This window comes from Musa acuminata, unplaced genomic scaffold (genome assembly GCF_036884655.1).
Source record: "Musa acuminata AAA Group cultivar baxijiao unplaced genomic scaffold, Cavendish_Baxijiao_AAA HiC_scaffold_1075, whole genome shotgun sequence".
In the NCBI taxonomy this organism is placed as follows: domain Eukaryota; kingdom Viridiplantae; phylum Streptophyta; class Magnoliopsida; order Zingiberales; family Musaceae; genus Musa; species Musa acuminata.
Genome location: NW_027021289.1, coordinates 118,370 through 143,936, shown reverse-complemented (window position 1 = coordinate 143,936; position 25,567 = coordinate 118,370). Strand labels below are relative to the sequence as shown.

The window sequence follows — 25,567 nt, the reverse complement described above, 5'->3', positions numbered from 1 at the left end:
CGTACGTACGTATTCCGATATGCTCTACATGCATGTACACGTATACGTACGTGCGCCTTCTTCTCTGCATGAGCTGTGTTGCTGCCGCAGAAGTAGCAGTCATAAGCATCACTGTCGCCCGCGCCCTCCCATGTGAGCGTATCGTGGAGAGTGCAGGGCAGGTCGCCATCGCATTCTCCGGTCGACATGCTGTAATCTCCCTCCTGCCGCGAACGTAGCCTACAGCGGCAGCGGGAGCAGCGAGGCACCGGCATGGCAAGGCCAGCTGTTTGACCACGCGCCCCCAGTGTGACTGAGCTCGACTGACCGCGGTGCACAACGCAGTCCCCCCAGACAAGCCCGCTCTTTATTGTGGTTCCCTCTTTCCTGCCCGCCCCTACTCGCTCGCTGCGTCCCTCAGCGGCGGCCAGGCTCTGTTAGCATGTTTGTCTCTTTGGGCGCGCTTCCCGGTGCATGGAGATCGGCGCTGCCTTATGAGCGAGCGACCGGTATATGATACTTCCAATGGCGATATTGCTGGGCCGATTCGCGAGGGCGAAGTAAAGTTGTGTCACTTTTTGTGAAGGTTGGCAGAGCAGTAGGCCGAGCCGCGGAAGCACTGGTTGGAGCTGCAGCAGCAGGAGTAGGTGTGCAGGTACTGCTGCTCTCTACGGGGCGATATTATTGTGTGGTGCGCCCGCCAGGGAGAGAGAGAGAGAGAGAGAGAGGAAGAGGGACCACGGGTCCACCGGCGGGTCCACGGCTCTGGAGCTGGAAGGAAGAGTCACGTCGTTGTCGCCACCGCCGTTTTGGCTGGTGTGCCTGCTTCATCCGCCCAAATACACACACACCACCTCTCAGTCTCACTCTTCACTCACTCGTTCACAGTCGAGGAATGTACCACGCCCCTCTCGGTTCCCCGCTTGGCTAGCTTCCAAAGTGCTCGAGCTATGGAGGGAGAGGAGCCGTCGTCGACGCGTCTCGTGGTCGCTGCAGCAGTGCTGCTCCTGCTCATCGCGCCGCCCGTCTCCCCGCTCTCGGACGAAGGTCCATTTCCCCCTCCTCTTCCTCCTGTTCCTCCTCCTCCTTGCCTGAACCCGACGTTCCACGACAGGGATAGCACTGTTGTCGCTCAAGGCTTCCTTCAGCAACGTGGCCAACATGCTCTTGGACTGGACCCCCGCCGGCGCCGGCGCCGGAGCCGCAGCCGGAGGTGGCAGTGCCAACGCCACCGGCGACGCGGACGACCACTGCTCCTGGAGAGGCGTGCTCTGCGACAACCTCACCTCAGCCGTCATCGCCTTGTATGGGTTCCCCTCTAATCTTATCCTCTTTGTGTTGTCTGTTTGTTCGACTTTGGTGCTCATGAGCTTTTCCTTGGGTGGCGATTGAAACGGAAGAAACCTGTCGAACCTCAACCTCGGTGGAGAGATCTCGCCCGCAGTTGGGGAGCTCAAGAACTTGCAATCCATGTGAGAAATCTGGTTCCTCTTTTAGGCTCTCGTTCTTAGTTGTTGGTTAGCTCAATGGAGTATTCTAATGCTGTGTAATGGATATCTTTTGACGGGTGCAGTGATTTGAAGGGGAATCAGCTCACAGGGCAAATCCCAGATGAGATTGGGGACTGTGTAGCTCTAAAATACTTGTAATATAATACACATTCTCTATTTCTTCCCACTGTTTCCTCGATATATATCCATTTTGGTTTCCTCAATATCTGTGGAAAATCTTGCAGGGATTTGTCTGGAAACGCTCTGTATGGGGACATTCCATTTTTGTTATCGAAGCTCAAGCAGCTCGAGGAATTGTGAGCTGATCTCTGCAACCTTCTTGGTTCCTGTTTTCACCAAAGAATCCTAAAACATGAGGCTAATGCATGTTGCGATGCAGGAACTTGAAGAACAACAAGCTGACAGGGCCCATTCCCTCAACACTATCCCAAATTCCAAACCTCAAAACCCTGTGAGCTTCTTGGATTCCTTGACCAGTTTTATTCTTTTCCCCTCATTTTAATGCTTCTCCAAGTTCTGGTCTTTTGCATGCCAACTTGTGCGGATCAGTTAGCTGTGGTGGTACATATTCTGTGGCTGTTGACCAATATTAGCTTCATTCCACCAAAAATCTGATGTGTTTGGCATTTTGGACAGGGATTTAGCCCAGAATCAGCTCACTGGAGAAATTCCTCGGCTCATCTACTGGAATGAAGTGCTACAGTATCTGTAGGTTCTTCGACACCTCCATTTCCAATCATCCATGTGATGAGCAAGATTTCATTTGGACACATAAAACTGTGATGCTCACTTGTTGTTGTGCATTCCAGAGGCTTGCGTGGTAACTCGCTAACCGGTAACTTGTCTCCTGATATGTGCCAATTGACTGGCCTGTGGTACTTGTGCGTCGTCTTCATCCTATCTTCGGACTGTTCATGTTTTCTGGTTTCTTACTGGCCAAGATTATGTCCTTCTCAAGTAACACTCTCTACATTCTTGTCATGCAGTGATGTTCGAGGAAATAATCTTACTGGGACTATTCCAGAGAGCATAGGCAACTGTACCAGCTTTGAGATACTGTACGTTGGTTTGCCTCCACAGAGATTGTTGGAATAGAATCATTTTTTTGATCAAGGGAAATGGTCTTAACATTCTTCTTTATGATTTGTAGGGATATATCATACAACCAAATCACAGGGGAGATTCCTTATAATATTGGCTTTCTACAAGTAGCTACACTGTATGTCTGCTTTTACTATGCTGAGACTAGGTTAAATAGTAGTAAAAACTCAGACTCTCATGTTCGTCTTGGTTCTTTGGAGGTGGTTGCATGTACTACCTATTAAGCTTTGAACTTTGTGTTTCTCCTTTCACCTATGTTTGCCTCAGATTTATGATCTGGTCTCTGAATATGTCCCTTATCTTTATTAATCTTCTAATATAAAGCTAACTACTGTTTCTTTTTTATTTATTTTTTGTTTCTAACTATATTCTGGGCCTGTTTTGTCTTGCAGCTCACTTCAAGGGAACAGACTAATCGGAAAAATTCCAGATGTGATTGGGCTGATGCAGGCCCTTGCAGTTCTGTAAGTGTCTGCTGTTTGGCTTGGGCGTACGACCTATTTCTGCTGAAATGATCCATTTTGTTCCTCTTAATTTGCAGTGATTTAAGTGAAAATGAACTGGTTGGGACCATTCCACCCATACTTGGCAATCTTTCATACACTGGGAAGCTGTGAGTTTTGAGCCTTTTCCTTGTTTTACACCAATCTTTTATCTCATTTTTAAATACTGTATCCTGATTCCTTCCAGGTATTTGCATGGCAACAAGCTGACTGGACCAATCCCTCCCGAGTTGGGGAACATGACAAAGCTTAGCTATCTGTGAGATTATTTACTTCAGTGAAGTGCTGAAAATTTTCCAGTCTTTGTTGATGTCTATTTTACTGTCATGGATAAACAGGCAGCTGAATGATAACCAACTAGTAGGTAGTATTCCAGAGGAGCTAGGAAAACTTGAAGAGCTGTTTGAACTGTGAGAACTTTTAGTTATATAACTTTTCAAGACACATTCCATTGTTTCTCGAAAAGATGATTTGATGAGTTTTATGATCATATGCTTCTATACCTCTGTCTTAGGAATCTTGCCAATAACTGCCTTGAGGGTCCTATTCCTCGAAACATCAGTTCTTGCACTGCACTGAATAAATTGTGAGTAACAGTTTTTCGCTTTCTCTTTTAATCTACCAGTATTTGTTCTTATCATTAATGTCATCCTCAGCAATGTTTGCGGTAACCGATTAAATGGTTCCATACCTCTAGAGTTTCAGAAGCTCGAGAGTCTGACCTATCTGTAAGTACTAACCACTTATTTTTCTTTCCTCTTTTTGTAAATCATGCCAGTGCTTTCAGCAGTAGGAAAGCATTACTTTTGTTATTCTAAATGAATTATTCTTTTTTGCAACAAGTTCAAATATATTTGGCTCGGAGGGTGTTTCCTACTATGCATGCGCCTTTTTGTGAAGATTTCATGACCGTTTTTGCCAAAGTGACAAAGTTGACTAAAAAATTGATATTTAATTTGTTGTGTTTTGATGTGTCGTCTCTGCTTATCTGCAGAAATTTCTCTTTGAACAATTTTAATGGAGAGATTCCCTCTGAGTTGGGTCGAATTGTCAATCTTGACACTCTGTAAGTGATCCATTTACTTAATAGGCAAATACTTCTAAATAGTACTTTTGTGTCATATTCGATACTTATGTCTACTTCCATAACTTCCAGAGATCTCTCTGACAATGATTTCTCTGGTCCAATTCCTGATTCTGTTGGCGACCTTGAGCATCTTCTCGTACTGTAAGTCAATGGCATTCTTCAACTAATTTCTGTGTTTCTTCCTAGTGTTGATAGTTGCAATCAGTCTTACAGCATTTTTCTCGTGATCGTAGCAACTTAAGCAGAAATGACCTTGCTGGACGTCTACCTGCTGAATTCGGGAATCTAAGAAGTGTTCAAGTCATGTAAGTCCATTCAGTTGTCATGTAAGGTTTGGTGTCTTCAATATTGTCATCCCTTTTCTTTTTTTCTGAATGTACATCTTTGTTCTACAGTGATATGTCATACAACAAGCTGTCAGGAAAAATTCCTGAGGAATTGGGTCAGTTGCAGTATTTAGATACTCTGTAAGTCCATTCACTTGGATATCTTAACTTGGAAATATTTGTTTTCTGCAATTGACTCTTCGTATTGGGGGCGGGCTACAGGATTCTAAACAACAACAATCTGTATGGAGAGATCCCTGCCCAGTTGGCTAACTGTTTCAGCTTAACATCCCTGTGAGTTTTGTCATATTCTTTAGTGTTCTGGAACGATGACTTGAAAATTTACTAATCATTGACTTTCCTTTTATATGAATTCAGGAATCTTTCTTTTAACAACTTTTCTGGTGACATTCCTCTGTACAAGAACTTTTCAAGATTTCCTCCAGAAAGGTGAACATTGAAGTTGTTTGTTTTTCCAGCTCAATTTTGTCGGTTTTGTAGTCAGATAAGTATTAGTTTGACTTGCATCTCCAGTTTCCTTGGTAATGCGCTGCTTTGTGGAAGCTGGTTACAATCACTTTGCGGACCAACTTTTCATCAACCAAAAGGTATCTCAAAATTTGCAATTTTGTCGGCTGTCATTCTTTTATGTCATGCTTAGTGCACTATTCTTATTGTTTTCACTGTTTTGCAGTCGCTGTTTCTAGAGCTGCAGTGGTTTGCATCACTTTAGGGTGCATTACACTGCTAACGATGGTGTTAGTGGCAATATATCGATCCAATCAACCAAGCCAAATTATCAAAGGATCAAACCGAGATATCCAAGGCATGTCTTAATTATTTCTCCATTAGTTATTCCTTCTTGGTGGTTACCGTGCATGGTTCTTTAAATTTTGTTATTGTTTCTATGTTTCAGGTCCTCCAAAACTGGTTGTTCTCCAAATGGACATGGCCATTCATACATATGATGATATCATGCGACTCACTGAAAACTTGAGTGAGAAGCATATAATTGGTTATGGTGCTTCAAGCACAGTGTACAAATGCATGCTCAAGAACTCCAAGGCAATTGCTATAAAGAGGCTTCATAGTCAATATCCACACAATCTTCGCGAGTTTGAGACCGAGCTAGAGACTGTCGGTAGTATTAGGCATAGAAACTTGGTCAGCTTACATGGTTACTCGCTCTCCCCCAATGGGAATCTTCTCTTCTATGATTACATGGAAAATGGCTCCTTGTGGGATCTTCTTCACGGTTGGCATATCTGACACATCTTCCTCTGTATTCCTTTTCCCTTTGGTCACAATTTCGAATGAATTATCACATTTCAGGCCCATCGAAGAAGGTGAAGCTTGACTGGGAAACACGACTGAAAATAGCAATTGGTGCGGCACAAGGGCTAGCGTACCTTCACCATGACTGCAACCCGCGAATCATCCACAGAGATGTGAAGTCATCCAACATCCTGCTTGATGAGAACTTTGAAGCTCACCTCTCGGATTTTGGCACAGCCAAGTGTCTCTCTCCTGCCAAGACTCATGCATCAACTTATGTGCTTGGCACTATCGGCTACATTGATCCAGAGTATGCCCGAACGTCCAGGCTCACTGAAAAATCTGATGTTTACAGCTTCGGAATCGTCCTTTTGGAGTTGCTCACTGGAAAGAAGCCGGTTGACAATGAATCCAATCTGCACCAACTGGTGGGATAAAGCCTTTAAACATCAAATTGTGTCTGTCACGTTCATAGTTTTTTCAAATGAATCAACTCCTTTGATGTGCAGATACTGTCAAAGGCGGATGACAACACTGTGATGGAGGCAGTGGATTCGGAAGTGTCGATAACATGCATGGATATGGGGCTTGTCAAGAAAGCATTCCAGCTTGCACTGTTGTGTACCAAGCGGCACCCATCTGACAGGCCCAGCATGCATCAGGTTGCGCTAGTGCTGGTCACCCTGCTACCTGCACCAAGTTCAAAACCCAGCACGGCAGCCCCAAAACCGACGGACTACACACATTACCTTGCAGCTGGTCCGGTCGTCAAGGCTAATGCGAAGCATGACAGCAGCAGCCTGTCTGACGGCCAGTGGTTTGTTCGATTCGGGGAAGTCATTTCAAAGAGCACTCTGTGATTCTCTTACTGCAAGGAAAAGAACTGGTTCCTGTAATTTTGTTGCTGTGATGGTAAATTCCGAAAACACATACAACCTAGAGTACAAAATCTTAACTTGTTCGGATCAATGGTCCTGTAGTACATATCAAGAAACTCTTCTTTGTTCTGTGTACTTTTGAGGTACAGGTCATTGTTTTTGGATGTCTAATCTTGTGAATGCCTTGAATGCTCCTATTTCTGGTCCACGAGACATTCATTAATGAGTATTCAGGGAATCCATTTATGTGTCTTGGATCTTGTGTTGTCATGAAAATTGTGGTGTGTGGGATCAGGATTGCAATTGCAGTATTGCAGATGATGAATGATGTATTTATAGCCTCCCAAGTCCAAGGAGAGTGAAGCCTGCATTGCTGATAACTAATGTGCAGTGAATCAGACCACTTGAAAGAAGAAGAAAATTTGTGGGATGTGAATGAACTCATTGCCAGTGTTTTATGCCTTGAACATGATGACCTGAGACACTAAACCTAGTTTGATCAACCACCAGCTGAGATGAGGATTGATCCACACTTCCAAGTTACTTGACCTCGATCCATCGATAATTCCTAATAAAGAACAAGGATAATTCCTTTTCTAAAAGTATAGATCCATCGATTTAAAGACTTGACACCGATAAGATTAATTCTACATTAGTTGGAGAATTAGAAAGAAATGACACTGATTTCATTCTTTTTCCTCATATATATATCTATCAATGATCAAATCAAACAGTTGGATTTAATAATTCATACAGTGACGTTGTCGAATGATTAAATTCATTTGTTGTATCATTCAGATAATCTTGTGAAAGTAACTAATGATGTGAACATCTGAAAAGGAAATGGAGGAGAAAAGGGTGCTTTTCAAGGACAACACACACTTTGTCCAAACAAAAGAGAAAACAAACAACTGCTGCAATGACTATTCCACCAAATTGATTGCAGAGGTAGGGAGGGAGTCACCACCTTGCCATGTTTCTCTTACTTTTTTTCCTTCATTTGCAAGTTCTGACTTTTCTAGACATCTTAACCAGTAGTTGGCTGCCAAAAAAAGTCAACATTTTCCTTTCCTGGATTCTGCATCATTTCTTCTATCAAAGCCTAGAAACTGAAGTTGAGGAGATTTAGATACCATCAGATGAGCAAGACACAGACAGCAGTGAAGGTTGATTACAATGCATGCATGCATGCATGCAGTGAGATCAAACTTGAAATAGAGACTTGATTGTTCCATGTAATAAATAAGCTACGAAGTTTGGAAGAACAAATCCAAAGAGAGGTAACAGATTTATGTGCATGACAAATCTGTGACTCACAAACCTGCAAACAATCTGAAGTCTGATACTGTGGTTAAATGAACTGCTTCCTTCATTTGGTTGGGTCATGTCACAAGAATCTTCTTCTACTCCTTTTTGATCTCTCCGAGCAATCCATCATCGGAGCCGATCGTGCCGTTGAGGTACTCGGACCACTTCAGATCCTCCGGCTCGCCGTCGAAATGGTGCTGGGCGCCTTTGCTTGGAAACAACTCCAACCACTGGAAGATGCTGCCGTCGAAGAGGCTGCTGCTGTTTTGCAGCTCGAACTCACTGCTGCTGTTGGCACTGTTTGCGCTGGTGTTGCTGCAACTGCCGGCCTCCAAACACCGGAGGTCTGGCACGGAGATTGAGATCGATGACGGAACAACAACATCATTTGCTTGTAGAAGAGGAGTGCATTCGATGGTATGGGATGGTGGTGGTGCGGAGGTGGAGCTTCTGCCGCCGGCCATGGCTTCTTTGTCGTCTCCTCCCTCGACCTCGCTGAGTGGTCTGTGGGTGCTCGGATCGATGCCGCTCTGCCTCAACTTCTTCTTGATGCATGAGTTCCAGTAGTTCTTGATCTCGTTATCGGTTCTTCCCGGCAACTGGGCCGCAATCTGAGACCACCTGAAGGCGAGAGACATGAGACGGCATTGGACTTCAAGACCAGTGCTTGAACTCGAGAACGTAAACTGCCGCTACCTGTTGCCGACGGCTGCATGGAGCTCGATGATGAGTTTCTCCTCTTGCTGCGAGAAGGTGCCCCTCTTCAGATCAGGCCTCAGGTAGTTGATCCACCTCAATCTGCAGCTCTTTCCGCACCTCTGCAGGTCTGCAGAATTGGACATGTCACGCAAGGAAAGAAACACTGCAGAATCGAACAGTCGAATTACCTGCTAGCTTGGGGACAGAGCTCCAACAGCCATGGCCATACTTGGCGATGTGCTTCACAAGCTTCTCGTCCTCCTCCGGAGACCACAACCCTTTCCTCAGCTTCTGCTTGTAGCAGCAAGAGTGCCTCCCCATTCGCGGCCAGCCTAGAGCTCACAGGGCCAGATGAGGCAGTTTTGGCAACCGGGATTCCGGCCCTGAATTGTGCTGCAAAAGATATAGTGCAGAGGAGGAGACAAAGGGGAATGGATTTATAGCAGGGGGGGATGAGCTTTAGATCTCTCTCAAGTGAATTCGCTCCTTGTAGATATGTTCTCCATTCAATGGCTGCCTCTTTTAGAGGAAGAGGCCAGGGGGGCTTAATTCTGCTTATTGCCTGGTTGATGCTCCAGGAAGAGAACTTGAAGGACTTGATCTCAATCCCTCCAAGATCTCTATCTTCCTCCTACAGTTCATCACCATACTCCAAACAAAAAAGCCATGGCTTTGTCAAGGTAAACCGAGAGAGAGAGAGAGAGAGAGAGAGAAGTGCCATGAAGCACCAAAATACTTCTTTTCTGATGGACAAGAAGCCAAAAGATTCACTGTAAAGATTCACAATCATGGTTGAAAAGAGCAAAAACACTTGAACATGTCTAAGAGTAGATTAAATGAGCATCACAATCAACATATATCATGAGAAGAACTCAACTGAGACTACTTGTGGCTTATGATGATTACATACCTTATTTTGCCACCTCTTTATCTTTCCAGGTCAGTAGTAAGAGTGGATTAGGTGACCTTAAATGATTGCTGTAAGCCACCAACCAGGTCTTGATTCAAGTACATTTCTGGGTTCATTACATCATAACGTCATTATAATAATCGAGATTCAAGTTTGGACACAGTTCTTGTGATGCTATCAGTAGTACCAGTAAAGTTGTTCTTTTCCAAACAGTATGAACAGCAAGAATCTCACCATTTCACTTCACCCTTTGTTTGCTCATCTGGTCATTCTGCAACTACAGAAATGTGAACAGATTGAAAGTGGTTTGCACAAGCATGAGAGGATATTTCCACTTTTCCTTCTCCATTTCCTGAGAAATGATAATATCATGGGCTCTTGCTTGACTGTGCTGCAAGTCAATCCCCATCCTTCCACACTTGTTCATGGAAGCACACAGCAAGTTCAACATCAACACCAACATCATCTTTGTTTGATTCCTTTCGAATCCCATTCCCCCCCTCCCCCTGCAACATATTCCAAACCAATACTCCCCTCTTCTCTACTTCTCCTCAGCCATCAACTTTAGCATACTTTCCCTAGAAAAATGGAGAGTTCAATAATGTAAAAAGTTAGACATAAGATTTAATCAAAATTTATTTTTTATGAGAATAATCAAATATGAAGAACAAAACTCTTTCTGAATTAATTCAATTTAATATAAAAGTACTTTCTTTCTCAATTTATTTTCTGATTGCTAAAGTTTTCATTAACTAATAGAATTTCAAACTTTTATTTGCATGTAATTTACTCCAAAATGAGTAATGGATAGAAACACTGACCACAGCTGCGGCAATGGGGCCTTCTCGAAGAAAGCGGCTTCTCATTACTGTTTCCAGCTTAGTGCGAGGGGCAGCTCGCGAGCAGTGTGGGGCGGTCCATGAGCGTGACTGATCTCTCACGCACGAGCTCTGCAGCTACCAACACTGTCTGCTGTTCTCATTGCCAAGACACGAGGAAGAAGAGGAAAAAGTAGTCCATGAGGTGCACTATGCAGCAAGGCACTGCTCCCGTTCGATTTGGCTCCATTAGCTGTCGCCGCCCGTCGCCGTCTGAGGTGCCAAAAGCCGTGTGGTTCTCCGTCCGAGGGACGCGCAGGGATTCCACCTCAATATGGCGCGGGGGGGGAAGACGATGGCTTCTTTCTTATCGGGTCGGATCCGTAAAGGATCTACACCCGGATCCGATAAAGAATCGTCCGTAATTAATGTGAAGAAATGGGTTTGAACAGAAGAAAACGTTAAATACAATCAATATCTAAAAGAAATAACCAAAAAAAAAACTTAGTATTTAGACTTAAAATATATATAAATAAAAAATAATAAGTATTCGAGCTCCATTTGTATCTCTATCGTGATGACAACGATAAGTTCGACGATCGACCTCATGGATAGATGACATCTAACGAGCTTAACCACGACCACGATCACGATCCAGTATTCAACATCAACACATCTATGTCAAAATATAAAGAATCTCTCTCTCTCTTGTCTCTCTAGATTTCGAATGGCAAAGTGTCGGTCCAATTATATCCTTTGGGGTACTGCTCAAGTCTTTGTGTGTTGTCAATCATACATACAATGCCAAGCTACATGAGCTTGCTTTTGACATATCAAAGATGAGATGCTAAATGCTTTTCTATGACTCCTCTGACCACCGTCTTCCTTATAATTAAATTCTTGTAATAATGCACTTCTTCCACCACCGACAGACATCAATTGAGAATATATATATATATATATATATATATACTATTTTATTCTCTTTTTTTAGAGAGAGAGAGAGAGAGAGAGCATTTTTGTAATGATTTTTTATGTTATTGAATGAATATATTTTTTTACATTATGTTCATTGATTTGATTGCCCAATTGACATATAAAGATGTCATCGACTGATTGGTGCCTAAGTCCCCTGAAAAGCGACGTAGGGAGGGGGAGGATGAGAGTCTCGTTTGATTCGAACTTTGTCATATCATGAGGTGTTATCGATAAGTTTGATTATTTGAGAATGTAATCCCAATCGAACGATAAATATTATCGAAGGCTAATATGGGTGAGAGATCAATAGTAAATAAGTATCACAAGAGAAAAATAAAAAAAAAGTTAAAAAGTGCTTGAAATTGTTAAGAGGAAAATAGATGAGGATCGATGATGCGTCTCTCGATCGGATGTAGCGCCAAGCATATCTTATATATCGTTTAATTTAATGAATAAAACTATTTATTTAAAATAAAAAAAAAACATATTATATTATTCGATATCACCAAGATATGGTCTTGCAAATGGCAGCCCATGGGCCCATATTGACTGAGGACTCGTTGTGCCGGCCCATGGGCCTAATCATTAATCCTATTTCATGTTTCCTAATTAGTCATAATCCTCATTGTTTATGTGTCTCAGAGCACGAAATGGAAGAAAGAAGAGATGGATTAGGAATAGTTAGTTATACTCGTCTCTTCATAAGCTTTGACAAGCCTTACAGCCCACGGTCTCTCAACCTGCTTGTTGAAATGCCTTACTGAACCCAAAGCCTCCCGCGTTCCCTGTCATCGACTCCTCCCGCTCCCGGCAGCTCACCTTCGGTCATCCTCCTGCGTTGTCTGACGATGAACTCCTCGGCTTTCCCGTCGATGTCGAACTCGGAGAACCAGCTGCCGCAGTCCTCGTCGGTCCGCCGAACCTTGCGTTGCACCGGCTCCAGCGGCCTCGACGCGTACCGGTAAGCGTCGTGGCCCTTCCGCCGCTGCTTGCTGTTGCAGCCAAAGCAGGCAAAGAGGCTCCCCACGTTTCCCATCGCTGCTCGCTCTCTGCGACTTGCCTTGCTCGCTGCTGCAGCGGGAGGAGCCCGGTATTTGTGGTGGAACGACAGGAGCACCTCGGGGATTCCACGATCCATAAAAGTCGAGGCGAAGGGAGGTAGGGGACGGTGATGCTCGATTGGGACGGTGATGCCCATCATTTTGGGGAAGCTTCGGAGGATGCGATGACGTACCCGTCTTTGGTCTCTTGACGTCACTGGTCGGTCTTCCGCAAGGATTAAGATGGATACGTGGTGCCTAAATATTGGATGTTTTGTCCACGTGGTAAGTGGTGGGGGCACCCATAAATAGTGAGTAAACAAGAAGCCATGGTTTTCCTTAGAAAATATTCTGATATTTTTTATTTTATATTTTGAATCTTAGCTTTATGGAATAATATGTTACTGTTGAAATATGAAAAAATTCGAATTTCAGATCAAAACACTATATATGAATTATATATGAACTATCTAAATAATAACCAAAGGCTATTATTACATCAAATAATTACCATTAATGAGACTATATAAATCCATTCGAAAATTAAAAAAATACATATATGATGAAATATTTATTGCTATGATCTTCCAATTTGAATATCTCCCATATAGATAATACATATCCCGATTGAGTCTAATTTTAATTATTTTATTTTGAAACAAAGATATATAATGAGATCGATTTATTCGGATATTCATACTGGATTGTTTTACGAATAGACGTTTGTTTATTCTATAATTCACTCAACTTGATCTATTTTGGGAACATTAAGTGCCAAAGTCATTGAATAGATAAGTCGTCAGTCCCTAAAATAAATTATTTAATATATTTTATTTATTGGGTTCTGAGTATTTTATTAGAGGTTTTTATCAATCCATGTAATTTCTCTTGAATCGGACAATGGGTGGGCATAGGATGGAACTATAAAATCACTATACCATTTTTACTTTTTTTAAAAATGAATTAGAACATATGGATTAGAAACAGATATTAAAAAAACACTATTCAGATAAAAAAAAAATTATAAAGTCAAAAGAGTAATCAAGTTGGAAAAATAAAGGACTTGTTATCCTCTTGTAATTTGATAGAAAAAGAGAATAAAAAGATCTATTGTTTGGACTCTTTTTTTTTTTTTTTCAGGTATACATTTTTATTACTATTATATTCTACATATATAATAGAATATAAAATATCAGGATATTTAGAAATATAAATGGAAAAATATAAGGATATTTAGAAAAAGATAGATCTTGATAACAAAACTTTTTTATATTCATTAATTTTTCAAGAATATATTTATGTATTTATTTATGATCATGATTTAAATAGTTTCGATTTTTATGAACCTATGAATTTTTTGGGTTATGACAATAAATATAGTTCGATGCTTGTGAAACGTTTTTAATTATTTGAATGTATCAACAAAATTATTTGATTTATTCGATTAATGATTTTTTTTAAATCGATTCGTTGGGTACAATAATTATTTTTATTTCCTTTTTATTCTCAAATGACAATAATGTATCAACAAAATTTCATTCTCACTGCAATTAGTATCTTCAAATACCAAAATCTCATAATTTTTTTAAGGATAAATTATCATATTTAAATTATCTATCTATCAAATATACGAAAACCTCATCCCATCCATATGGAAATCTTGGTCGATGCATCTATCTATGAACAAATCACATTAATTAATATGTTGAACTTCCTTAGTATCAAAATTAGTTAGAATTAGGTATAGTAGTATATAGAATAAGGGTGTACGTAAATAGAATTCTAAATAATTTTTTATTTACTTTGATAGCAGAAAAATATTTTTCTATTGTGAAAAGTATGGCATGATTATAATAAAAATGAAAATTCTTTTATTTATTATATGCCTAAAAAAAACCTAATTAGTTTGGTAAATTTTACCATTATATATATAATGAAGAGTATTAGTTCTCTAATGATACTAAGGTATCAAAATTGTTAGAAAATTTTAAATTCTTTGGATGTAGTGATTAAATTGTTATACATATGAAATCCTAGTTATTTAATCTTCTTCTTTGAATTTTTTTTAATTTAAATCCATGAAATCAAATTAGATAAATACAAAGCGAATCATCCAATTACAACAAAACTATTAAGTTATAACTATTTTTAGCTTCTGGTATACATAAGTTTATTATTAAATCTATACTTATACGAAATGTCTCAAGCCAATATCCGAGTACCAATGACATACTCCTAAGAAAAGCTCGAACATCTTTAATAAAGAATATATAAAGGCACAACACAACTCTCATATACCAAAAAATAATAAAAATAGAAGCAAAAATTATATGAAACCTTTGTCTTTTATTATAAGAACTTATGTAACTAAAGAAAATACTTAATTAAATACTTGTTCACTATAAATAAAATAACCAAATATAGTGTTATACTTTATATTTTTGTACCTTTAATTTTATTTTTCTTAAATAGTACTACTAATTTTTAAAATACTCAAATTGTTCATCAAATCTTTGTAACTATTATAGTGTTTTGGCCTATTACAGTATTTTCGATCGATTATAGTTTTTTTGACTGCCATAACAAAAATACCGTAAAGCTTATCTGATAATAATATAAATGAGTCAAATGAAATCAAAATACACTACAAACCATTTGATGTATCATATTATAATTTAAATATATTATTTATAAATATTTTAAAAATAAAAATTAACTTATTATAGTGTTGGTGCCTAACTATTGGATGTCTCTCCATGTGGCAAGTGGTGTGTGACCCACAAATATTAAGTAAAAAATTTATGAACAAAGATATTAAATTAACTAGAAAAATTATATATATATATATATATTTGATTGATCCAAACTTATCTTGTGGCACCGTAAATTCCACTTTGACGAGGACAAAGGGACAAATTTGTGGACAGTAAGTCAAGAGAGTCAACGACAGCGGCAGCCACAACCACCGCTAGTCCTCCTCCTCTTCCTTCCCCCCTCCTCGTCGACTGTGGCGCCGACTTCATGGCCTCTGATTGGTTCGGCCTCGGTCACGCCTCCTCTTCCCTCGACGAGGGCCTGGAACCGTACGGGGAGGAGGTGGTGGTGGTAGTGGATGGCTGCCGCGACGACCGAACGGTCCTCTGCTCGATGGTCGGGGCCGATGAGGAGGAACCAATACCTTCTCAAGAAGAACAAGAAGAAGAAGAAGAAAAAGAAGAAGATGGGGGTGACTCGGAGCTTGAGACGCTTGCGGCGATGATACGATTCGTGCTTCGCAGAGTGGAAAGAGGAGAATGGTATATGTTCTTCTCTTTGACACAGTTTTTACTGGCAAGATTAGGAAGAGGAGAGTGGTATCCGCTCGTGGTTTTCGTTTGGGTCGCACTTAGAGTAGGAGAAGGGAACGATGCCGATGTCGATGAGGACGCCGGATACTCTCTTGAAGATGATCGTGCGGAGGAGGAGGAACTGCGCGGCGACACGGTGGAGCGTGAAATCGACCAAGATAACATCGGAATCACCCCCGCGGCGAGGCCGGTCGTCGAGAGGCTTCCGATCGTGGTCTTGTCGGACGAGGACGCGGCTAAAAGAAACACCTTCTGCGCGGTCTGCAAGGATGGAATCGCGTCGGCGGAGGCCGCAAGGCGGCTGCCGTGCTCGCACATCTACCATGCGGGCTGCATCCTGCCGTGGCTCGGGATTAGGAACACGTGCCCGGTGTGCCGCCACGAGCTCCCTACCCAAGACGACGATCTAATCTCTCGCTAGGTATGATCTCGAAAACCAGAACTCAGCTCTCCGTTCTGTAGTGCGGCATGTTATCGAGGTTTTGAGATAAAAATCGAAGCTTTGGTCGCTCAGATGATGCGTGTCAACGGATGCCTGTAAAAGTGTCGTCAACTCCTCTCATGCCCAAACGGTGTTTGCCAAAATGTCGCTTCGTCTTGTAAAGCTCATCATGCATCCGTAGACAACAAACAATGTGTTGCTATGCATATTCGAAGACCATTTGTGGCAATTGCGAGATTGAGATTAAAAGATCGAAACATCGAGTAATGATGAATAAAAATCGAGAATTTTAAGTATTTTTTTATACAAGGAAAAAAAATTATTTTTATATATTTTAAGTGACGAGAAATTCGAATCACATATAGTACCTATAAAGATATTGACATTGGAATCGTATTAATTTAGTTGACTTGAAAAAGTCAAGACGGGCGAGGCTCAAATGGATCCAACAAAGATCTGCTGCAAGATCTTCTTGTGCCTTCTGTTGGATCTTCGTCTCTTCTATGGCATGACTGGTTTCACTTCTCCGAACATGATTTGATTAGACCTCAGAAGAACATTCGGTTGATGTCACGGCCACTGAGGAATCCTTTACGGATTCTTCCCCGATAAATGCCCGTCTCGGTCACCCGCTCTTCTTCCTGCCGCCATGGCTTCCTCTCTCTCAAACCACTACTCTTCCCTCCTAAAGCTCTGGTCCCAAACCCAAGACCGATCGCACCTCAAGAAGCTTCACTGCTTGATCCTGAAGACTCTCAGCCTCTCGGCCGACACCTTCCTGTCCAACACACTCATCACCTGCTACGCCAAGTCCGACCTTCTCAGCTACGCCCGCAACCTGTTCTACAAAATTCCCCATCCGAATTCCTTCTCATGGAACGCCATCCTCTCGGCCTACTCCAAGGCCGGGTGCATCCCACAAATGGAAAAAGTGTTCTTCTCGATGCCTGAAAGGGATGGCGTGTCGTGGAACTCCCTCATCTCGGGCTATGCAGGCCATGGCTCCCGAGATAGAGCTGTCGTGGCCTACTGTGCCATGTTGAGGGAAGGGCGCATACCCAACCGTATCACTTTCTCTACCATGCTTATACTCTCGTCAGCATGCTCGTCGGCCAGTTTGGGTCGGCAAGTCCATTGTCAAATAATAAAGTTTGGATTCGAGTTGTATGTCTTTGTGGGCAGTCCTCTGGTGGATATGTACTCGAAATCTGGGTTTATCAGAGAGGCACTGCAGGTCTTCCAAGGTATGGAGGAGAAGAATGTTGTTATGTACAACACTATGATGATCGGGCTGCTTCGTTGTGGTATGGTTGAGGATTCAAAGAAGTTATTCCGAGAAATGGCAGAAAGGGACTCGATTTCATGGACGACGATGGTTACTGGGCTTACAAAGAATGGATTGGAGTTGGAAGCCATTGATTTGTTTAGGGAAATGAGAGCAGCAGGTGTCGGTATCGATCAGTTTACATTTGGCAGTATTCTAACTGCCTGTGGAGGTCTTTCTGTTTTAGAACTAGGGAAGCAGACCCATGCCTACATAAGTAGGACTCACTACGACGACAATGTTTTTGTAGGGAGTGCTTTGGTCGACATGTACTCCAAATGTAGGAGCATCAGGCACGCAGAAGTGGTTTTTAGGAGGATGAGAACTAAGAACATCGTGTCATGGACAGCAATGCTTGTGGGCTATGGTCAGAATGGATGTAGTGAGGAAGCTGTCAGGATTTTTTGTGAAATGCAAAAACATGGGGTCGAGCCAGATGATTTTGCCCTTGGCAGTGTGATTAGCTCCTGCGCCAATCTGGCAAGCTTGGAAGAAGGCACACAGCTTCATTGTCGAGCAATAGTTTCAGGGTTGATTTCATTCATTACTGTTTCTAATGCAATAGTGACCTTATATGGTAAGTGTGGGATCATTGAAGACTCACATAGATCGTTTGATGAGATGCAGACTAGAGACTCGGTCTCATGGACTGCCTTGGTCTCAGGTTATGCACAGTTTGGAAAAGCAAAAGAAACGATCGACTTGTTTGAGAAAATGTTGAATGATGGTGTGAAGCCTGATGGCGTCACGTTTATTGGTGTTCTTTCTGCTTGCAGTCGAACAGGGCTGGTGGAGAAAGGATATAGCTATTATAATTCCATGATACATGATCACCATATTGTTCCTGTAGCGGATCACTACACATGTATGATTGATCTATTAAGCAGAGCAGGAAGGTTAAAGGAGGCTGAGGATTTTATAAAACAGATGCCTTGTCACCCTGATGCAATTGGATGGGCAACACTGCTGAGCTCATGCAGATTCCATGGTGAATTGGAGATTGGGAAATGGGCAGCTGAGAACTTAATAGAACTTGATCCCAATAACCCAGCAAGCTATGTGTTGCTCTCAAGTTTGCATGCATCCAGAGGAAACTGGGATGAGGTAGCAAAACTGAGAAGGGGAATGAGAGATAAAAAGGTAAAAAAGGAGCCTGGTTGCAGTTGGATTAAGTACAAGAACAAGGTTCACATCTTTTCTGCTGATGATCAGTCTCACCCCTATTCAGAGAGAATATATGCTGAACTAGAGAAGCTCAATGATAAGATGATTGCAGAAGGATACAAGCCTGACTTGAGCTCTGTCTTGCATGATGTAAGTGAGTCGGAGAAGATTCATATGCTTGGCCACCACAGTGAGAAGCTTGCTATTGCTTTTGGTTTGATTTTTATGCCACCAGAACTACCTATAAGAGTAGTTAAGAACCTCCGTGTTTGTGTGGATTGCCACAATGCAACTAAGTTTATTTCTAAAATCACTGGTCGGGATATTCTTGTAAGAGATGCCATCCGCTTCCATAAATTTAGTGGAGGAGTTTGTTCATGTGGTGACTTTTGGTGAGTAGTCGCTAGATCATCTTCTTTAGGCACATCATTTCTCTGCTCCTGATGTCAGGACACAGTCAGCTACTTGAACCAGGAAACTCAGTAGCCTACATAACTTAAGTTTGGAGTTGCTTTAGCCAGTAAGCAAGATATCCAGGGGTATAATCTTCTTACTTAACTACACTTGTTTGGAGCTGATATATGGTGGAAATATCAGCCAGTGGATGTTTAATGAATATATTGAGCAACATGTCTTTGTTCGTCAGCTTGTAGGATGGATGATACCACAGCAACCCTATAATGACCGCCTTATTTGGGCACTGGCAGGGGCAAAGATTCATGTATGTTATGACCAAAATCAATACAGAAAATTGAGTTGGCAAATATGCAATTAGATTTTTACCCACATGAAGGATAGCAAGAGGTATAATAAAACCATGTGCCCTCACTGACTAGGGATCTTGCTTTTCGATGAAGCTAAATTAGGATAAGCTGATTGTGTTTCTGTTATAGTGGAGAGTGCAGAGACACCAATTTTTGTGGCCATAGTTATAGATGGAGATACTGACAAGATGGACGATTCTGTAAATACTCCGACGACTTCTTTTTTTGTAATTTCGGAAAGCATTTAAGAGGAAACTTGGTTATTGATTGAGCGAAAAAGAAATCTAGCTTCAAGAGTCAGCTAATTCTTCAGCTTCTTGTAATGCAAGAAAGGTATTCTTTAGTATGTGCAGGCCTGTGTCAAAGGCTTAGTGGAGTGGCGTGAGTAGGCACAGTGTTTGCCTGTTATTCAGTTTAATTTTGAAAATTTTCATGAATCATTCTTTTGGAATGGGAAGTGTAGAAATAAACACGGAGGCAAATAAAATCTGGGTTCTTATGCTGGAATTGTCTACGGAAGACATATTGACTACCTTTCAGCTTGCTAAGAATAATTTTGAACTGTTTTCTGTATAGTGCAGGTGACACCAGCAATTCTATAATTATAATTGTTGTTTTTTGAGAAGTGATGCGGACTTTAAACTACAATTGCCGGGTTGCAAGTTCTGTGCTTCTTGCTGAACTGCAGCCTCAGTGTTGAAGAAAGCATTCTACCATTATCTCAGGTTCTCAGTAAATCTCCAAAGAGAAACTTCAGCCGACCACATTTCATTTGTAATAAGGTAATGTCTGTTCTGCTGCCACATTTTGTTTCAGATTGCAAAAATAAGAAAACCATTTTATATTTTAAATTAGAATCTTAAGAATTGGCAAGCCTTCATATGAAGCAACATATACACTTATTCACATACTAGTCTTTGTCCTTAATGGAGCAAGGAAGTAGGATGTTTCTTTTTCATAATCTTTGCTGAACAAGCAATGAGTAGGTAGAATTGGATGAACTTTTTTGGCAGGCATTTCATGAGAGACTGTGATTGAAATTGACAGGGTTTACTGCTGAAAATACAAGATTCATCACCATGCAGAAAGGAAATCAGGAAAGAATGATCAGATATCAAGATGTCTTTACTAAGTTCTATGATATATTCTTTTTGCTGATTGTTGGTTTAAGGTGAAACACATCAAAAATGGGTGAGGTTAAACAGCTGTTAGTCAGAACTCTGCAATTGGGTTATTTAGCTATAAGCAAGCGTATCAGCAGCAAACAGCAGAGAAATACTTTGCAAATCACTGTAAGAGAAACCAGGGTATGGATCCTCAGGAAAACTAGCATCCGAGAGTATGATACAATAGTTTCTGAAATTTTATTGTATTCAAATCATCTTGTCACAATCAAAGTCATCATCTTGGAACTCAAAAATGGAGATTGTGGGTGAAGTTGGACAGGGACTTGCAGCTTGCAGACATGTTCCTCACCATCAGAAACAATTATGGTCAGAACCAAGATCAGAAAAACTTTGGCTGGGTGGTCCTACAAACTTACAGTGGACTGTATCAGCTACTGGCCCATTGTTTTCCTGTTTCCTACCAGCATCAATTATGCTGCAATGATTTCTTGGCATCTGTTTCAGAGACTGTTGCCCATAATTTTGGATGAGGGAGGCAGCAGAGCTTTTTGTCCCTGTTTGGGACTCTCTCATCAAGCTTCCACCATACTCCATTGGCAGAAATCTTTGCTACAGGTTTAAAAGGTTGCAGAAGTACAGCAAATGCTCCCAACAAAGTGAACAGCACAGTGTGACCCTTCAAAACACAAAGTGACGAAATATAACATACAATCCCTACCATTGTGCTTCAGCATTTCTTGAAGAGGTCACCAACAGTATGAATTAGATCATTAAAGTAAATGAGTTAGCAGAGGTCATTTAGCTGATGAATGATCTATGACCATATTACTTGATGATATATCATGCTTGTGGTTGAATGAAGAATCTTGCTAGTGAATAATTTTGTATTCAAGACTAATTTCAAAGGATATCTACCCATGCAAAATTGCCTTATGTGAAATCCAGTCAACCTACACTTTATGAAGCCTACTGCATTTCTTATATCTTCAATTGGGGGTTCAGTCTGTAGTTGACTTTGGGCACCAAGCAACCAAGAATCAATATCTTTTACAAGGTCAGTGACTCACATTGTCTTTTATCCTCTACTTTTTTGTGATTAATATTATAGAATTGCTTTAGTTTTCTATTTTCAAGAATCATTCAATGTGATTAACCACCAAAATCCCCACAAGGAATCTACATTTAATCAACTAAGTTACCAAACCAATCCAAATTCTTAAATCCATAGTGGACCTGCCAGGAGTTCTCTTATTATTGCCAATCTACATACACTAAGCTATAGTTTCAACAGATGCAGAGAATGATCATTCCTAGGCAGCAAAAATGAGAATTATTTTTGTAAGTGATAATTGAACTTCCCAGAAGGATTTTCACATCAAAATTTTTAAATGCATTATTGTTACCTAAATTACAATCACAATCAATCTCCACAAATTTCAGTGCCTGCAGGGAAAACAGGTTGATAAAAACAATCCAAAGACCATTGCAGACAATATGCAAATTAGATTGCAATATACATGATCTAAGTTTTATTTCAAGCAGCCATGGCCTAACATTATTCATGTCCACTTTTTGAAGGTTTTATTTCTAGCAGCTACAAGCTGAAAATACACAGGAGCATCACAAGCTCACTTCCTCCTCCCTCACCAAATTGTATGCTATTATGCTATCCCCAGCCTCTGCTTCTGCCTCTGTTTTGTGGCCAAACACTTTCGATCATGGAATGCACTCTGCAACAACACCTGGAAGTTCTCAAGAAAAGCTCCCCATTCCTCTTCACTCATGTCTGCCAGCCTCACAAAACTCGGCACAAACGGAAGTGTTTCATCCCTATCATATACCTTACCAGTCTGGTTTCTCTTAGTTGTTTCAGTGAGGTTGACACCCTTCAGTGATGCAGCAGACTCCTTATGAACATGTGTGTAGTCAGTGATCTCCTCATCTTCCTCGATGCTCTCCTCCAACTTTGGCGGATGCTTTCTGAATGCTTGCAATGAGTTGTACGTGTTATCCTGATCATCCTCTTTGCATTCGACATGAAAGTGTAAGCCTTCTTCCTCCTCGTCCTTTAACTCTGCTTTTGGACTTAGTACCTCTCTTTCTGCTACTAACCTCCTCGCCTCCATGCAAACGACCTCCAGCTCGCTGGGTTCTTCCTCCATTCCCCTCAACTCTCTGCTCATCATCTCACCGATCTCCGCCAAGCAAAGCCCGATTCTTGCTGCTTCCTTGAGAAAGATCGTGCACAAGACCAGAACTCGAAGGCAGGCTTCACGGATCATCGGCAGCTCCATCCGAAGCATGTCGGAATCTCTCGTCGGATCGAGATTGGCAATGTACTCTAACTCGTCTTCAGAAAACGGTACCGATGCCTGTGGCCAGTGGACCCACTCGAAATAGGGATCCTCCATGCTCTCCGGCAAGCAGAGGCCATGATCTATGGGGATCAGGTCCATCCATCCCCCAAGTCTACCATCCCCAGTCTCAACCTTCCTCACCAGCAGATTCCCAGCATGCCTATCCGTGTTGAGGATTCGTACATCAAGCATCCCTATTCTGTGGATCGCAGAGACAGGGAAGCTCGACGTGCCGTAGTCGCTGGCGTCGAAGTCATGCGGGATGAACTGCTGGAACGAAGCGATCTTGCTGATACACTGTCGCTTTCTGCTGCAGGTGTTGCCGCTACTCAATCCAACGTTGACATGGAACACCGAGTGGGTGATCTTTACAAGCGCCGTCGGAGGAACGCGTGCGAAGCTCCCATGGTCAAGAAGGTACGCAGCCACCTCCCTGAAGCCGGTCTCGCCAACACGCACGGATCTCTTCAGGCCTGGTTGCCCGAGAGCTTTCCCGGCGAAACCTTTGGGATTGTTGGGTGCCAATGGCTCTTCATCCGTCGGCTTCACGATCGCGACCTTGTCGCCGCTGCTGTTCCTGAAGTAGTACGCACCTCCGAGCCCACTGTGCACGGGTACGGGATCGACACCGCGTCTGATAGCCTTCACGGCGTCCCCGACGAGCTGTTTCATTGGAGCACGGCGACTGGAGCAGCTCAGCATCTCAACTGGCCCGCTCGAGTCGCTTTGGTGGAGGTCCTTTACGCCCGGGGAGAGGCAGGGGGTGGAGGAGCTCCTGTGCATGGAGCTTCTCGTGAGAAGCAGTGGGGAGTCGCCACGAATGGCGCTGAGATCGTTCTTCAACACGAGATCACCGAACACGAGCGAGCTCTCCTCGGTGGGGACATGGAGAGCGAGCTGCAGCCTCCTCTTCACCGTGTGGGCATTGTCCTGCCGATCTAACTCGATCCCCAACACGCAGCCAGTCTCCGTCTGGATGAACACACGCCGCCTCCCCACAGGCTTTCCCTCGCTAGCTCTGTTGTCATGGAAGTCACTGCTAGTGGTACTCCTTAAGACTGCAACTGCCATCTGTGCCGGCAGGTTAGGAGACATGGAAACCAGGCCAGAAAAGCCAATGTGGAGAGCGTCTTCTTCCTCTCCTTGGTGCGCACGGAAGAGGCAAAAAAGCTGCAAGAGAGTAGATCGTCAGAAAAAGAGGACTCACAGCTAAGCCATACTTCTCCGTGAACTACTAAGATGCAGAAGAGCTTACACACACGAAGCACGGCAGGGTAAGCCCTCTTACCAAGGAGATCGGAGATCGACTCAGCTGGAACCGACGGCCGTGATCCCTCACTTCTCTCCGCCCCGTTCCCCGACCTCCCCTCGGTCTCTATGGAACCCCGCCGTGGCGGCGATACGGGGTTAAGGAACTAACCGTGGTTAAGTACAGAGATCTTGTCTGCGAGCGCGTTCATCCACCGTCGGTGCTCGTGATGCCAAACGATCTCACCCGTCGGTATGAGATCCGCACTCCCCTTACGGATCGACCGCCCATGCGAACTGTTCACCCGGTTAGTGTCAGTGGGGCCCATGCTCGCCGCCCAACGATGGAAGCGAGTGATGACGTGGAGGATAAGTAGTGGGGGATCTTTGCGACGGCGACGTCATCCTGTCCGCGAAGCCTTGGCGCCTTCTTTTCCTAAGGGACCGAAACAGCCGTACCGCCACAGCGGGATAATTACGTCAAAAAAAAAAAACTAAAAACTCTTTTAACATAACATATTAGAAATAATAGAATGCTGATAAATCATATTAGTAAGAAAATAAAAGGGATATGTCAATGATTGAATGCCTAATTCTGTGATCTGATCATGGAATGGTCGATGGAGAGCTCTTTATGCGTGGCAATAGTGCACAAGACAAATCGATCAATCAAGATGTTGAATTGAGAGCTGCATGACGACATTTCTGTGCCCACTTTGATGATCAAGATCATCATCTTTCAGTGTAGAAAGTCTTCTCAACAAAAATAATTTAAAATTGACATTATAAAAACATTAATGTAAGATCGTTGCTTTGTAAATTTGATTTATTATAAATTTGATTTATTATATTCAAATTTAAGATATCATTATTATAAAATTTACATTTATTATATTAATGTAAGATATCAATTTTCTTTTCCCTTTTTTTAGTTCCTATTAACAATACTTCGTTAAATTTGATTTATTATATTCAAATATATAAATTTAAATTAATAATATTATTCTCATTATATTTTTATAAATCCACTTTTACTTTCTTCTCTTAAATTCTTAGTGATTAAATCTAATTGGTTCAAATAATTAGGAGTTATAATAATAATAATAATAATATTTTTATTATTTTATTTTAATCATTAAACAATATAAACAGGAAAATGGAGATACATTCCATTATTCATCTGGATATTCTTCTCATAGTATTATAATCCATCTAAAGACAGTCAAAACTAGTGAGAAGTTGTAAATATATTTAGTGTATTCTCTCTCATATATATATATATATATATATCAATATTATTATATTATAAAATGAACAAATATATATCAATATTATTTGGTATATTGTCACAATTTATAACGGAGTGTAAAATTGCACTTTG

The 25,567-nt window shown here is 41.8% G+C and overlaps 5 protein-coding genes across 9 annotated transcripts; 3 read left to right on the top strand and 2 right to left on the bottom strand.

The window, feature by feature from the left end:
- Nucleotides 1-827: 827 nt before the first annotated feature.
- Nucleotides 828-6,911, top strand: LOC103983253 (LRR receptor-like serine/threonine-protein kinase SIK1). Its single transcript, XM_009400466.3, has 27 exons — nt 828-1,026; nt 1,094-1,283; nt 1,380-1,451; nt 1,553-1,624; nt 1,715-1,786; nt 1,870-1,941; nt 2,127-2,198; nt 2,300-2,371; nt 2,477-2,548; nt 2,641-2,709; nt 2,984-3,055; nt 3,133-3,204; nt 3,282-3,353; nt 3,433-3,504; nt 3,609-3,680; nt 3,751-3,822; nt 4,089-4,160; nt 4,251-4,322; nt 4,415-4,486; nt 4,577-4,648; nt 4,730-4,801; nt 4,886-4,957; nt 5,042-5,115; nt 5,202-5,333; nt 5,424-5,762; nt 5,840-6,210; nt 6,292-6,911. The coding sequence occupies exons 1-27, from the start codon at nt 930-932 to the stop codon at nt 6,640-6,642; spliced, it is 2,991 nt and encodes a 996-aa protein (XP_009398741.1). The 5' UTR covers nt 828-929; the 3' UTR covers nt 6,643-6,911.
- Nucleotides 6,912-7,429: 518 nt separating this feature from the next.
- LOC103983254 (transcription factor MYB61-like) lies at nt 7,430-9,564 on the bottom strand. Of its 2 annotated transcripts, XR_001977585.2 has the most exons (4): nt 8,856-9,564; nt 8,665-8,794; nt 7,982-8,589; nt 7,430-7,769 (listed from the first exon to the last, which is right to left on the bottom strand). XR_001977585.2 is itself a non-coding variant. In XM_009400467.3 (3 exons), exons 1-3 carry the CDS (start codon nt 8,986-8,988, stop codon nt 8,064-8,066), a joined length of 789 nt encoding a protein of 262 aa, XP_009398742.2. In that variant the 5' UTR covers nt 8,989-9,564; the 3' UTR covers nt 7,859-8,063. The 2 variants fall into 2 exon arrangements, 1 of the variants encoding a protein (XP_009398742.2); XM_009400467.3 differs by lacking the exon at nt 7,430-7,769 and having other exon boundaries at nt 7,859-8,589.
- Nucleotides 9,565-15,379: 5,815 nt separating this feature from the next.
- On the top strand, nt 15,380-16,273 carry LOC103983504 (E3 ubiquitin-protein ligase CIP8). Its single transcript, XM_009400715.3, has one exon. The coding sequence runs from the start codon at nt 15,435-15,437 to the stop codon at nt 16,179-16,181; it is 747 nt and encodes a 248-aa protein (XP_009398990.2). The 5' UTR covers nt 15,380-15,434; the 3' UTR covers nt 16,182-16,273.
- A 137-nt stretch (nt 16,274-16,410) lies between these two features.
- On the top strand, nt 16,411-22,302 carry LOC135666150 (putative pentatricopeptide repeat-containing protein At1g68930). Of its 2 annotated transcripts, none has more exons than XM_065177713.1 (3): nt 16,411-20,236; nt 20,502-21,635; nt 22,160-22,302. In XM_065177713.1, exon 1 carries the CDS (start codon nt 16,852-16,854, stop codon nt 19,084-19,086), a length of 2,235 nt encoding a protein of 744 aa, XP_065033785.1. In that variant the 5' UTR covers nt 16,411-16,851; the 3' UTR covers nt 19,087-20,236; nt 20,502-21,635; nt 22,160-22,302. The 2 variants fall into 2 exon arrangements, with proteins under 2 accessions (XP_065033785.1, XP_065033786.1); XM_065177714.1 differs by having other exon boundaries at nt 20,468-21,635.
- LOC103983256 (phosphatidylinositol 4-kinase gamma 6-like) lies at nt 22,041-24,712 on the bottom strand. Of its 3 annotated transcripts, none has more exons than XM_009400470.3 (2): nt 24,194-24,712; nt 22,041-24,108 (listed from the first exon to the last, which is right to left on the bottom strand). In XM_009400470.3, exon 2 carries the CDS (start codon nt 24,031-24,033, stop codon nt 22,243-22,245), a length of 1,791 nt encoding a protein of 596 aa, XP_009398745.2. In that variant the 5' UTR covers nt 24,034-24,108; nt 24,194-24,712; the 3' UTR covers nt 22,041-22,242. The 3 variants fall into 3 exon arrangements, with proteins under 3 accessions (XP_009398745.2, XP_018679940.2, XP_009398746.2); XM_018824395.2 differs by having other exon boundaries at nt 24,198-24,712; XM_009400471.3 differs by having other exon boundaries at nt 24,227-24,711.
- Between the last annotated feature and the right edge of the window lie 855 nt (nt 24,713-25,567).

Bases quoted from the DNA above. Each gene is read 5' to 3' on its own strand.
- LOC103983253 (XM_009400466.3), top strand. From the start codon at position 930: ATGGAGGGAGAGGAGCCGTCGTCGACGCGTCTCGTGGTCGCTGCAGCA. The intron at 1,027-1,093 runs GTCCATTTCCCC...GTTCCACGACAG, and splicing joins CTCCCCGCTCTCGGACGAAG to GGATAGCACTGTTGTCGCTC. The intron at 3,056-3,132 runs GTAAGTGTCTGC...CTTAATTTGCAG, and splicing joins ATGCAGGCCCTTGCAGTTCT to TGATTTAAGTGAAAATGAAC.
- LOC103983254 (XM_009400467.3), bottom strand. From the start codon at position 8,988: ATGGGGAGGCACTCTTGCTGCTACAAGCAGAAGCTGAGGAAAGGGTTG. The intron at 8,795-8,855 runs GTAATTCGACTG...CCAATTCTGCAG, and splicing joins CTCTGTCCCCAAGCTAGCAG to ACCTGCAGAGGTGCGGAAAG. The intron at 8,590-8,664 runs GTAGCGGCAGTT...TCTCGCCTTCAG, and splicing joins CATGCAGCCGTCGGCAACAG to GTGGTCTCAGATTGCGGCCC.
- LOC103983504 (XM_009400715.3), top strand. From the start codon at position 15,435: ATGGCCTCTGATTGGTTCGGCCTCGGTCACGCCTCCTCTTCCCTCGAC.
- LOC135666150 (XM_065177713.1), top strand. From the start codon at position 16,852: ATGGCTTCCTCTCTCTCAAACCACTACTCTTCCCTCCTAAAGCTCTGG.
- LOC103983256 (XM_009400470.3), bottom strand. From the start codon at position 24,033: ATGTCTCCTAACCTGCCGGCACAGATGGCAGTTGCAGTCTTAAGGAGT.